The following is a 14,640-nucleotide window of genomic DNA, read 5'->3' on the forward strand; positions in this document are numbered from 1 at the left end:
GGGTTTAGGGTTGAAATGCAGCAAACCAACAATATTGGAGATGGGTTCTGGGGCGGGACCCGCTTCCACCAGGTTTTGCCCCATATTGGCAACGTTGAGGTTTCCATTGCGAGTGGGGCTTTCTCAAAGTGCGCACGTTGATGCAGTAGGGAGGTCATTAAAATAAAGGCCAGTAAGGAGGAAGAGCGATGGAGTGCCAATTGCCATTGAAACTTATAAAATTCTAACAGGACTAGACAGACTAGATGCAGGAAGGATGTTCCCGATGGCGGGAGAGTCCAGAACCAGGGGTCACAGCCTAAGGATAAGGGGTAAGCCATTTAGGACTGAGATGAGGAGGAATTTCTTCACCCAAAGAGTGGTGAACCTGTGGAATTCTCTACCACAGAAGACAGTTGAGCTAAGTCATTAAATATATTCAAGAAGGAGTTAGATATATTTCTTAAGGCTAAGGGGATCAAGGGATATGGGAGAAAGCAGGGACAGGGTACTGAATTTGGATGATCAACCATGATTGCATTAAATGGTGGAGCAGGCTCGAGGGGCCGAATGGCCTACTCCCGCTCCTATCTTCTATGTTTCTATGACCTGTGGCTTGCACTCCCATTGTACCAGGGTAATTAACGATGAGCTAAAGGAGATGTGCCCATTGTCAGCATCAACTGAGACTGGTAAAAGTGCTTTACTTTGGAGCCTGCAACCTAAAAAGTGATTACTAGAATTCTGAGTACCAGGTATGGGATTTCAAATGGGGATTCCCTTTTTTTAAATTTTAATGGGAGTGGTGGAGGGCCATTGCAGGATAGAGAAATGGAAGGCGAGGCAGCATAAGAAAAGGATGCGCAATGCATGATATAATCAAGCCCCAAAGAATTTACAGGCCATGCAGATCTTATGACGATCTCAGTGAGTACCTTTGCTTGAGAAGTGTGTGTTTCACCAAAGAGGCAATAGAGAAGCTGTGCCATCTATTACATGAAGACTTGCAGCCAAGATCAGCTGAGATAGAGAGTTCTGCCTATGGCCGTGAAAGTGATGACTACATTTCAATTTTAAACCACAGGCTCATTTCAAGCAGCCACTGTCTAATATCATCCAAGGTGCAGTCCTGGCATCTAATCATCAGGTAACCGATGCACTTTTTAGGGAAGCTAGAGAACGGCAGTGAGGCAGCAGCATGATAGGGCCGTCCAGTTTTCTCATTGCTGAGTTCTGCAAATTGCTGGGTGTAATGGATTGTGCCCACATATCACGTCGAGTTCCTACCATTGACCCTCTAAAATTTCTTAATAGAAAGGGGTGCCGCTTACTTGAGCGTCCAGATTGTATGTGACCAGATGCAAAGTTTTTCACGTGAATGCTGATGGAAGTTGCCCTGATCCATTCGTCCTTGGGGGGGATTCTGCCCTACCTGAGCTCTTCAGGGAAGACAGTCAAGTCAGTGGGTGGTTTGTGGCCTGATGAAGCATGCCCCTTTATGCCATATATAATGACCCCTTTAAGAGTGGCAAGATCAGCAATTGAGGAGCACTACAACAAGGAACATGCCTTTACCAGAGTTGTCATAGCGAGAACCATAGGATTCCTAAAGATGCACTTTTGTTGCCTTGATAGACCAGCATGCCCCAGAGTGTGTGTCCCACGTGGTTGTAGCTTTCTGTGCCCTGCACAACTTTTCCGGCCAAAAAGATTCCTGGGGAGGTGGGCCTAGCTGCTTTCAAAGACATAATAGCAACCTATCTCCTACAGGGCTGCAGTTGAGTTAGTTATCTTCCACTAACAATACAGTCACCACTTCAAAATGGGACCTGGGTCACCAATGTATCTTGTCATTTCCTTTTAACAGATCTGAATGAGTCAACGCCATACGTTGTATCTGTTTTTGCGATAACATTCTTTGGAGAAGAGGGCACTGGTTCCACATTGAAGTTTACGACCCAAAGCAGTAAGTATTCCTAAAACATGTCACCTTGTTAATAATTTGCTCCCATTCCACCGAAAGCAAAGAGACATTCATTGGAATGAATATTTCTTGTGAGGGCAGAGTTGAGATCAAGTTATGTGTGAAGCGAGAAAAGGAAATGCAAACTGCTAGACTAGGCAGATGAACCTCGAACTGATCTGAAATGGGATATAGGAACAAGAGTCGACCATTCAGCCCCTCGAGCTTGTTCCGCCATTCAATTAGATCATGACTGATCCGTACCTCGACTCCATTTACCTATCTTTATCCGATACGATCGCCCTGGGGGAGATTCACTGTCTGTGCCGAGTGTAGCGAGATCATAATTAAGTTTTAAAAGGGAGTAAAATCGGGCGGAGTGTAAAAGCAATGGCCAATCCACGCCAAGCGAGTTATGTTAAAATTACCCTTGTAGGATGTTTAAAGTTTTATCTTAAAATATATATCCAAAAATCCCAAGTATTTAAATGCTATTTAATTGACGTAAAACATTTTCAAAAACTTTCCAGGCAGGTGATCATATTTCCCTCTATTTTTCTCCCCTACTGAGATGCTATTTCACAAAATTCTTCACCAGGCTATTTCCAGACTTCAGGGTGTTATCTATGGCTCGATAGTGGCACTCTTGTCTGAGTCAGAAGGTTGTGGGTTCAAGTCCCACTCCAGAGACTTGAGCACATAATCCAGGTTAACACTCCAGTACTGAGGGAGTGCTGCACTGTCGGAGGTGCCATCTTTCAGATGAGACATTAAATCGAGGCCCGTCTGCCCTCTCAGGTGGGTGTAAAAAGATCCCACAGCACTATTCAAAGAAGAGCAGGGGAGTTCTCCCTGTGCCCTGGCCAATATCTATCTCTCAAACCAGCACCTAAAACAGATATTCTGGTCATTTATTTCATTGCTGTTTGTGGGAGCTTGCTGTGCTCAAATAGGAAAAAAATATAACTGGAAAAATACACAATATGCGGCAATAAGAGGGGGAAGGAGTGGTGCCGGCAGCTAAAAGAGCCACGAATGGCGTCAAGAACTGGGCCAGGGAGAAGGATAGCAGAAACTGGGCCTGGAGTTGGCAGCTGAACCGCTGCAGGGCAGAGAGAGGAGCAGCACCAGGAAGCGGAATGTTTATCGGGGCCCATATAAATTTTTAATATATGGCTTACAGTAGATTGCAAGTGTGGGCAGCAGAGCATGGGAGGTGGGTGATGGGAGAGTGGTGCAACAGTGCCACCTACCGTCAGGAAGTCTTCAGTGACAGTAAGAAAGGCAAGTGTTGACATAGGCACTTCCCATCATAAATGTTGATGTAAAAAAGTGACACAAAAATTGTGGGGCAGGAAGTCCAGGTAATTTAGACAGGAAGTTTGTGCCATATGCAGTATTTTTAATATATTATAGATGGATTATTAACATTTCTTCAAATATGCCTCTGAATATAGTTGGCATCATTTCTGCCTTTGATACAACCACTCTAATTCCTTTCTCATATGTTGCCGTTTTTGGCCTCAATATCTCCGCTGACCTCAAGTGGAACTCTCAGATTGCCTCCATTGCAAAGGTTGCCTCCAAGAAACTCGGTTTACCTGTTTGTCCCAAACAATTCTTAGCCCTCTATGAATCCCAAGTGCCTCCAAGACTTCAACACCGCTCCCATTTTTGCGAAGGCTTCGAACATCTCTGTCTCTCATACTCCTGGGCAGGATGCAGGTTAAAAGCTTGATGGGTGGTTCTTCTCTCCCCTCGACCTCCAACCTCTCTCTCTCCATCACAACCTGTTCTCGTCTCTCCCGGTTTTATCAATACTCAATCGTCGGTGCTTCTCTGAGCATTCATCTATTGTTTTGCCTCGGCAAAAATACACCAATCCATCATTTCTCTTCCTTCTCCCTGCATCCTCACTGTGTTGAAGTCAAGACTCTGAGCACCGTCTCCTACTCCAACTCATTCTTTCTCGGGAGCTCAAAACTCCGACTCATTTACCTCCCCCCACCCCCACTTCTAGTAGGGTTGCCAAACCTCCAGGATTTCCAGGAAGTGAAGATTAATCTCCAGGACACCGGCGCAAGCAACCCAGGAGAAAAATCATAGGGGAAATAAAACATTTGCATTTTCTTTTTCATTTTCATTGGGCACTTGTTTATTAGTTATAAAACTATTGGAGATGGGAGAGAGGCTGTTTGACTGACAGTCAAGAATCATCCAGTCGGATAATGAAGAACCTGCTCGCTTTCGAATTGGTGGAGGAAGGCAGTGCATCGCGAGGATGGACGGACGAGTCAGGCGGCCAATGGCGGGAGTGTGGGGGTGGTTGGAGGTCATGTGATGAAACCGCCAGGAATGTGTCTAACTGGAGTTGGCAACCCGAACCCTCCTAAAATTTTCACGCTTTTAAAACCAACATTTGCCATCACTTTCCCGACGAATCTCAGTCTCATGTCCCATTTTCACTCTTGGGTTCTTGATTAAAAAAAGAAATGTGCAATTTGTATCTGTTTGTACTACAGCCGCTGTTCAACCAAACGGGATCCCATCAGCGCCCCAGGACGTGAAGGTGGGGGAGTTCGAATCATGCTGCCTGCTTGTCAGCTGGAAGCCACCCTCTGCGCCCACCAAAGAAATGATACAGTACAACGTGAGTATGACCAGAGAGCTGGGTGCAAGTTGAAGACTTTTGTAACCCCACCTGTTCAGGCAGCGAAGAAGACGCTGCGAATTTGAGGCCCCGGTCTCATTTGAATCCGACAGGCGAGCTGCGGACGCCAAACAGGGGTCTTGAGCTAGCTCGCCGCTCTTGGGCCTCGGGAGTATAGGCCGGCTGGGATGGTGCCAGAGGCCCACAGGTAGGTGCTCCACGGAGCGGGGAGAGAACGCAATGCCATGGGAGTTCCCAGGCTAGGCTGGCAGAGGCCCGCAGTATTTTTGTGGAGCTGGGAGGAGGAACCACTATGGCTCCAAAAAAAATCAATTGTTAAAAATTTTGCAGCAGTTTCCTGATTGGAATGCTGGTGTATGCAAGCTCCGCCCATATGACCCTTAAACTTGCAGTCTGGGTCCTAATTACGTCATTAGGACCACGATTTGTATGGGGAAAGAGGTCTACCGCCTCAGTGGATCAGCAGTAGGCCCCTGTTAAAATCGCAGAGGGCTGATCAGTGGGGCTAGTGAGATGGTAAGGCTATCGACCCCATTTCTAAGCCGTTAACGCTGATCCCCTCCAACCAAGTGAAAATCGGCCCCAGAGTCTCTTTAAACCATTTGAGCCAGACCGTGTTATGTTCATAAATAAATAGACGTTTTCATTATGAACAGCTAGCTTGGAGCTAGTCATTTATTCAGCCATGTGGACTAGTGTGCAGGCATCCATCTTGACTACTGCCTTGTGGGTAGCCCACTGCTAAACATACAGCTCTACCTAGTGTACCATTCTAGAATGACATGTTACTGATCATTACAGACCGGATACCTCAGTTGGGTAAAGGCACCAGGCTGTGATGTGTTGGGCCATCCAGCTCAGCTTTGATTCACGGTTGGTTATGAGTTATCTGATCTCGGGCGGACTGGCAAGGGAGGGCACTACAGTGGGGTCTCTGTGCCTGCAGGGCAAAGGAGTGGAGAAATAGCCCCGGGTTCCAGCTTCTGAGCACTTCAGCAACCCACGCTGGGAAGTACAAGTCTGTGGAGATTGGGTGAGGACTGAGCAGAGTTCAAATGTGATCTGGCAGTCAGGTTTGATTTCCTTTGTGAACTGGTTAATACGTTTGCACAAAAAAAAGTCATGATTTTTATGTTAAGTGGCTTAGTGACTTGCTAAAGAAGCTTACATGACGGTATTTTAAGTCAATGTGCTATCCCGTGTTCTACCTGAGGAATAAATCCCTCGGTGTCTAGGCTCACACATGAAACCTTATAGCACTGAAAGAAGCCATTCGGCCCACCGTGCCTGTGCTGGCTCTTTGAAAGAGCTCTCCAATTACACCCACTCCCTTGCTCTTTCCCCACAGCCCTGCAAATGTTTCCTTTTCAAGTATTTATCCAATTCCCTTTTGAAAGTTACTATTGAATCTGCTTCCACCACCCTTTCAGGCAGTGCAGTCCAGAAAGAAGAATTGCAGCTTTGGTTAGCTGTGCCTGGGTTAGTATACCAGTACCTTTCGGAACTACATCTCAACATGAGTCAGCCTCCTCTGGAGAAGAGGGGGAAAAAAGAAGTGTTTTTTTTCCAATTTGTGTGTCATTCCACTTGGGTGAAAGGGATCTCAACAAAACAGAAAGAGATCAGTGGTTGCTTTGGTAACAGCATCCTCAGTATTGTAGAGTGCTCACACAGAGCTATTACAAGTCAAAACTGCTTGGTCACAGTTAAGAGACTTGAGCACAAAAATCTAGGCTGACACTCCAGTGCAGTACTGAGGGAGTGCTGCACTGTCGGAGGTGCCGTCTTTCAGATGAGACGTTAAACCTGCCCTCTCAGGTGGACGTAAACAATCCCACAGCACTATTTTGAAGAAGAGCAGGGGAGTTCTCCCCGGTGTCCTGACCAACATTTATCCCTCAACCAACCCATCAAACAGATTATCAGGTCATGTTTTTTCATTGCTGTTTGTGGGAGGTGCTGCATGGAAATTGGTTGCCACATTTCCGACATTACAACAATGACTACACTTCAAAAGTACTTCATTGACTGTGAAGCACTTTGGGATATCCTGAGGCCGTAGGGGGCTATATAAATGCAAGTCTTTCTTTTTCCACTGATTTAAGAAACAAAATCTCCTCAAAATCCTTCTCTTTAGTTTTCCATTCCAACCTCTCCATTCCCCTTCCCCTTTCCTTATGCTTGGTGTCCGCTTCTAAGTATCCCCTCTCTCCTTGTAAAACCCTTTGCGATATTTTCCTTCACATAGCAACAACTTGCATTGATATTGCGCCTTTAACAGGAGTGTAATCAGTGACGAGCGCTATATACATGCGTGGTGATATTGTGGAGTGCCCATAAACCTACACGTGCATAGGATTACATAAGATATACGGCACAGAAACAGGCCATTCGGCCCAACCAGTCCATGCCGGCGTTTATGCTCCACTCGAGCCTCCTCCTGTCTTTCCTCATCTAAATCTATCAGCATAGCCCTCTATTCCCTTCTCCCTCATTGTCTAGCCTCCCTTTAAATGCATCTGTACTATTTGCTTCAACCACTCCCTGTGGTAGCGAGTTCTACATTCTCACCACTCTTTGGGTAAAGAATTTTCTTCTGAATTCCCTATTGGATTTCTTGGTGACTATCTTATATTGATGACTTCTAGTTATGCTCTTCCCCACAAGTGGAAACATTCTCTCTGTATCCACGCGATCAAAATCTTTCATAATTTTAAAGATCTCTATAAATTGTGAACAACAGTGGTCCCAGCACTGATCCTTGTGGAATACCACTTCCCACCTTCTACCACTGTGATTAACTACCTTTTACCCCTACTCTCTGCTTTCTGTCTTGAAGACAGCTAGCTATCCATTCTGCTACTTGTCCCCTGACTTCGCATTCTCTGACCTTGTTCATCAGTTTATTATGGGGTACCTTATCGAAGGCCTTTATAACATGTGGATGTTGTTTAAGTGATGTGCAGAAGCAGAGAAAGTGTGGAACTGAGGCACATTTTAAAGGAGCCTTGTGTCTTTCTGTCTATGTACTGAGAGTGTAAGCATCAATTTCAGTCATTGTGTGGTCCACCTTAAGATGCTGACTGACCAGGACAACAAACTTTTTTTTAACAGGTTAATGTCCAGGTCAATGATTCCTCATCTGTACAATACACAACGAATGCAACCTACATCTACCTGCAAGATTTGCATCCCAAGCACACCTACAACATCAGTGTGTCCGCGGTGAGCAACCAGGGCAAAGGATTGCCCAGTGAGAAGCTATCTGTCAGACTGTTGGAAATGCAGGAATCTAAAACAGGCAAGGATTTAAAAACTTTTTTAAAAATCCCACGGGCTAGAAATCTGACATAAAACCAGAAAGTACTAGTGTTGTGTATGTAACCGTTTACCTTTAAGGGAACTATAGAATGTGACCGTTCGCCTTTAAGAGCACTACTTTAGGGTGGCACTATTTATTGGCTCATGTATACTGTAATACCGATAGTGACCACACCAGTATATAAGGGTTGTGATACGTTAACTAGATCAGAAATCGCCCAGACCTCTGAATAGTAAAGACCTGTTTTGTTTGTACTTCTAAAGTCTCTGAAGTTATTTACTGCACAACCTACAGACTTTACAGTGGCGACGAGTCCGATCGTACCCTGCGGCAAGACTAACCAGTAGCAGAGAGCTTCAAAAAGAAAACACGAGGCTCCGTCTACTAAAAGTATAGTACTTACTGGAAGCTGGAAGATTAACAGCAAAGCTGCGGCAGCAACAGGCACAGATTACCCTGCTACCACATCTTGAGCGAGCCAATCAGCCTAAAACAAGGCGGCCGAAGAGACTGTGAGTAGTTAAAACAAATAAAAAAAAATTAAAAACGGGGTAGAAGTATTTGGAGGAGAAGGGCAAAGCATTCGGGTCCAACGGCGTCGGGTGACAGCCGGACCGCGGGCAATGTGAGAAGCCGTGCAGCAACCGCTGCCACGAAGCGCTGAGCCTGCGAGTAGGCGCGGGAGTGTCAGAGCCGAGAGCCGCGCGAGCGGGGGAGCCAGAGCCGAGCGGGAGGCGTTGTAAGCCAGCGATCGCATCTCCAGATAAGGGCCGAGAGCCGCGAGAGCGATCGGATCTACAGATAAGGGCCGGCAGCCGCTTCGCGATCCAGCGATCGCATTATAGATAAGGGCCGCACTCGGGCTGACAGACGGCGTCGGGGGACCGGGTGAAGACCGCCAAGCGCGGGAAAACCGCCATTGAAGTGGGCGGGGAGAGCGAGAAGCGCGGGAAAGCCGCCATTTTTCGGGGAAAACCGCTGAAGAAGAAGGAAGAAGCGGGAAACCGCCATCTTGGAAATTATTAAGAATTTCAGAAAAGTAATAAGATTTTTCAGAAAGGCTGGTGTGTTCTCAAGAAGAGAGAAGAAAATTAATAATAAGTAAAGTAATACTTGTACTGTTCTCAAAAAGAGAAGAAGATGCCTAAGCGAGGAAATATTAATGACTTTAATGCAGAAATAGAAGACTGGGCCACGTATGTGGAACGCATAGAAATATATTGCGTAGCCAACGAAATTGAGGATGACAACAAGGCAATAACTTTGTTAAATTCGATGGGAGCAAAAACATACGGGCTTTTGAAACATCTAATAGCACCAGTTAAACCAGTGGACCAGACCTTCGAAGAGATCGTAACAGTGTTGAAGGATCACTTGAACCCCACACCGTTGATGCTGGCTGAACGATTTAAATTTTACGCCAGAACCCAGAGGCAAGATGAAAGCAATGCGGAATACTTAGTCGAACTGCGTAAGCTAGCGAAATACTGCCAGTTTGGAGGGAATTTGACAGAGGCGCTGCGGGACAAGTTCGTATGCGGCTTGGCCAAAGAAGGAACGCAGAAGCGACTTCTGGAAGAAAACGACCTCACACTGGACAGGGCTGTCCTCATAGCTTCATCGCACGAAGCCGCAGCGAAAGGGACGGCGGAAATGCAGCTAAAGGCGGCGGCACTCGGGGTGGACCAAATTACAGCAAGCACTCCCAAATGCTACCGTTGTGGAAAGACAACGCACGACCAGAATCAGTGCTGGTTTAAGAACCAAGAGTGCAGGAAATGTGGCAAACTGGGTCACATCGCGAAGGTATGCAGGTCCGGAAAGAAGACCAACAAGCAAAGGAAGCCACCACCACAAGGAAAGTACAACAAGGTGCATCAGGTGGCTGAAAAGAGTTCAGACGAACAAAATTCAGACTCAGACCCAAACAGCCAGGAGCTGGATAGCCTGAGAATCCACCATGTGGGTAAAGTAACTGATCTACAGTTGATCTGGGTCACACTAAAAATAGCGGGAGTCCAAGTACGAATGGAGCTGGACACGGGATCAGCTGTATCCGTCATCAACCAAAAGGACTATCACCGGTTATTCTCTCACATACCCTTAAGAAATACCAAATTCGTATTACAGACATACACGGGGCATCATGTATACCCCCTGGGAAAAATACGAGTCAAGGTGAGAGATAGGGGTAAAGAACACCCACGAATGTATCTGTACGTACTACCTGAGGGAGGACCACCACTTCTGGGACGGGAGTGGATCAAGAAAATAGACATGGAATGGCACTACCGACAAGCAATGACGAGTGAGGACTCGGTGCAGACAAGCAGCTCAGACTCCGAGCCGGAAGACGATAAGTCCAGCTTATGTATGAAAAACAAGATTAACATGAACTCACGGACTAAGGTTGGGAAATCGATGGCGTGCATAAAGACAGAGAATTCTGAGTCTGTTCAAGCTACAGACATATGCATTACGGAGGAACACCGGGCTAGAACTCAACGTTATGTCAAAGTACAACGACAATTAGAACAGTTGAGTGCCCGTCTCCTACAAGAGATGGAAAAGGTGAAAAAGTTCTGGGACACCGAATGGGAGTCCCTGGAAAGACAACAGAGACAGCTCGCTCAAGCAGAGAGCGACCATAGAGCCATCGTGGCCAAGTACCAATCACATCTCCCTGAGGCTGTTCAGGAACTAGAATATACACAGAACGATCCAAAGGAAGAGGAATCTTCAGGAAGTCAGGATGGTATTCCAGTTCACCTCTACGACTTGTTGCAAGCAGAGTGTAACGAGTTGAAAGAACAGTATGAGCAGGCTCGGACTACAATCCTGGAAGGGGTTAACTTGGCAACTTCCGAAAAGCTCGTGTTAGTGAAAGCATATGAGCAACTAAAGGTTGAACATGAACGACTAAAGGTTGACCATAAGCAAGAATTACAAAGTCTGCAGGAAATGTTTGATGAGCTTCAGGCCAAGGCTGACTCATCGTTAGGGATTCAATCCATAGAAAAAAAATTAGTGGTGGAAGACATACCAGAACAGGGAATACAGGATGTCCAAGAACTCGTTAAATGATTAAAGGAAACACAAAATAAATATGAAGCGGCAATGGCCGAGGTCCAACGACTTGAAGAACAGATGCAACTGGAAATCTTTTCAGTGGAAGAAAAGGGAACTGTAAGAAACACAGAGACCGTAAGAATGGGCCATGAACATGAGCTTAAATCGTCAGAGGAGAAGGGTTTGGAGCTCTCAAAAGTTATTGAAATAGCCGAGGTTGCAACACAGACTGAGAAGATGGCAGCAGAGCAACCCTTAGATACCAAAAGTACGCTGACTCATGTCAAGGTTGAACAACAGAACGCTGAAACAACTGCTCCGGTAGAGGGATTGAATAGTCCGATCAATCAATCTCCAAAGGAAGTTGAAGTATTAAAATCACAAATGAGGTCATTAGTAAACAACTTGCTGAAAGCCCAGAAAAAGTTAGAGGAAGCGGAACACGTGAAGAAGTCTCTTCAGGAAAGATGTCTGGATTTGGAACAAAAGCTGGCTGACGTCCAGCTGGGTAGGGAGGACATAGAAGACCCTCTCGCTGGCCTAGCTCAGGACGACTCCGAATATTACTATGTCCTGTCCTGCCCAACTTGTAACTTCGACTCCCACCATACAGAAATCATGGAGGAGCACCGAAAGTCTACGGAACATCGGGAGAAGGTGGCTCTACTACGGAAAAAGGAGGAAGAGAAGGAGGAACTGCGCATGCAGCTGGCAGCTGACAGTGGAGCCCAGAGAGTCTCCAAGAAGCAGAAAAGGAAAAGTCGAAACAGAAGATGACCCATCTGAACCATTATTACCTCTACCAGATCACACACGTGGTCCCTCCGAACGGAGACAATTCAGTTCGGAAGTTCAAACTGTTAAAACCATGGAAGGACTATTGAATGAGTCACTCCAGCAATGTGAACCGACTACACCACAGAGACTGAATCTATGAACTGTTTTCCACAGAGACTGAATCTGTGATCTGTTTTGACATGAAGTTATATATGTTATTATGTTATGTTAAACATGAAGTTATATGACGTTGACTCCATCGAGAGTATATCTGTAAATTGTTATATGACGTTGACTCCATCGAGAGTATATCTGCAAACTGTTTATATAAAATTGAAGATTGTATGTTTAACGGGATTCTGTAAGTAATAAGCTAGGAAGGGAGGAGTGTTGTGTATGTAACCGTTTACCTTTAAGGGAACTATAGAATGTGACCGTTCGCCTTTAAGAGCACTACTTTAGGGTGGCACTATTTATTGGCTCATGTATACTGTAATACCGATAGTGACCACACCAGTATATAAGGGTTGTGATACGTTAACTAGATCAGAAATCGCCCAGACCTCTGAATAGTAAAGACCTGTTTTGTTTGTACTTCTAAAGTCTCTGAAGTTATTTACTGCACAACCTACAGACTTTACAACTAGAAGTATGGGTGACTATTCTTCAGACTGAATCTTCTTCAAACACTCGCTGAAAGGAAGCATAAGGAAAGGGGAGGGGCATGGAGAGGTTGGGCTGGAGAACTAAAGAGAAGGGCTTTGAAGAGATTTTGATTCTTAAATCATGGAAAAAGAAAGACTTGCATTTATATGGTCCTTAGTTATGGTCATTTTCCAACGCAGGCAATTTAAATTCCTTCACTTATCCCCAGACTTCTCCACCTCTCTCTGCTCCTTACGACGCGCCTGAAACTCTGCCTGTCCTAATGTCTCCTTCTTCGACTCAGTCCATTTTTATTGTCTAATTAAGCTCCTGTGAAGCGCCTTGGGGTGTTTTACTATGCTAAAGGCACTATATAAAGGCAAGTATTTTTGTTGTATCACCAAGATGTGAGTGATGTAAATTCTGGCTAGACTCTCGCCTCTTGAGTCAGAAGCTCGTGGGTTTAAGGCTCGCTCCAGGAACATATCGTTTAGGCTGATGCACCAGTGCAGTACCGAGCATTGTTGAAGGTGCCATCTGCTAGATGAGATGCTAAACCCCATTTACCTGCTCAAGTTGGGAGATTAAAGATCCCATGGAACGATTCCAAAGAGTGAAGAGTTTTTCAGGTGTCTTGGCAAACATTTCTCCCTCAACCAACACCCACCAGAACAGAATACGAACATGCAAACAGTGACAGACAGGAAAAGACCTACTGGTCCATCCAACCTGTCCCACACAGCTGTGAGTCCTTATGGATAACAATACAGACACTATCCACCCCACCCGGAGCCATGTAATCTCCTGGGAGAGGCAAAAACCCAGGACAATTAGAGCGTGAACATTTCTGGAAACCACCTCTCCAAACCCATTAGGCAATCTAAACTAGTCCAGGAGACCACTCTGGCCCTGATTAATGTTACAAAGTACCTACCTCTTGTACGAGGTCATCTCCACCTAATCATTCATTTCACATCATTTATCTCTTTTGCCCTTTGTGGGGTGTTGCTGTGCAGAAATTCATTGATGTATTTGCCTACATAACAATAGTGTTTGCACTTCATAAAAGTAATTCATTGTAAAGTTCCTTTTTGGGACATCCTGAGAACATGACAAGCTGCCATATAAACACAAGATCTTTCCTTCTTTCCAATGAACAGCACCATGAAAAGGTTGGAGAGTCCAGGGGTACTTCCTGTTGAAAGTTCTCTAGTGTCTAAATCAAAAAGACCTCATTGGAGATGTGAGGGGTAATTTCACAGGGCTCCACCTGCTAGTGCAGAGCCTCACTAGCGTTGAGTACAAATTGGAGAATCAGGGTTAGAGTGTTATAGCTCCATCTTCGACCCGCACTCTAGTGAAGCTTCAAGCTGGCACTGGAACTTTGAAAATTAGCTCTAGATTCTTAACCCTTCAAATCTCGAACCCTAAAAATTAGTGTTCCCACTGTAACTGAGGCCTGCCCTGCCAGGCCTCTTCCCCCAACCCCCCCGCCCTCCCCCACCCAGGCTCAGCTGCAGACTAACAGCCCTGCACACATTCCGAACATCTGAGTAGACAGCACACTTTCTAAAACATAGAATGGTTACAGCACAGAAAGAGGCCATTCAACCCGTCGAGCCCGTGCCGGCTCTCTGCAAGAACACTTCAGCGAGTCCCACTCCCCCGCCCTTTCCCCGTAGCCCTTCAAAAAATGTTCCCCTCAGGTACTTATCCAATTCCCTTTTGAAAGCCACGATTGAGTCTGCCTCCACCACCCTTTCAGTCAGTGCATTCCGGATCCTAACCACTCACTGCGTAAAAAAGTTTTTCCTCATGTCGCCTTTGGTTCTTCTGCCAATCACCTTGAATCTGTGTCCTCTAGTTCTCGACCCTTCCGCCAATGGGAACAGTTTCTCTCCATCTACTTTGTCTAGACCCCTCATGATTTTGAATACCTCTATCAAATCTTCTCTCAACCCTCTCTGCTCTAAGGAGAATAACCCCAGCTTCTCTAGTCTATCTACGTAACTGAAGTCCTTCATTCCTGGAATCATTCTTGTAAGTCTTTTCTGCACCTTCTCTAAGGCCTTCACACTATTCCTAAAGTGCAGTGCCCAGAACTGGACACAATACTCCAGTTGAGGCCAAACCAGTGTTTTATACAGGTTCTTCATAACTTCCTTGCTTTTGTACTCTATGCCCAGTATCCCATATGCTTTCTCAGCCTGCCCT

The 14,640-nt window shown here is 45.7% G+C and overlaps 1 protein-coding gene across 1 annotated transcript in view; it reads left to right on the plus strand.

Moving 5' to 3' along the window:
* The window catches only part of LOC147105997 (uncharacterized), a 297,066-nt gene that overhangs the window by 228,596 nt on the left and 53,830 nt on the right, over positions 1–14,640 (plus strand). The window contains exons 33-35 of the mRNA XM_086009782.1: positions 1,847–1,945; positions 4,465–4,592; positions 7,728–7,914. Coding sequence (XP_085865908.1) covers positions 1,847–1,945; positions 4,465–4,592; positions 7,728–7,914 — 414 coding nt within the window. The remainder of the gene's footprint in view (positions 1–1,846; positions 1,946–4,464; positions 4,593–7,727; positions 7,915–14,640) is intronic.

Source organism: Somniosus microcephalus, chromosome 16 (genome assembly GCF_052327205.1).
Source record: "Somniosus microcephalus isolate GS21.2 chromosome 16, FLI_Smic_1.0, whole genome shotgun sequence".
Taxonomy (NCBI): domain Eukaryota; kingdom Metazoa; phylum Chordata; class Chondrichthyes; order Squaliformes; family Somniosidae; genus Somniosus; species Somniosus microcephalus.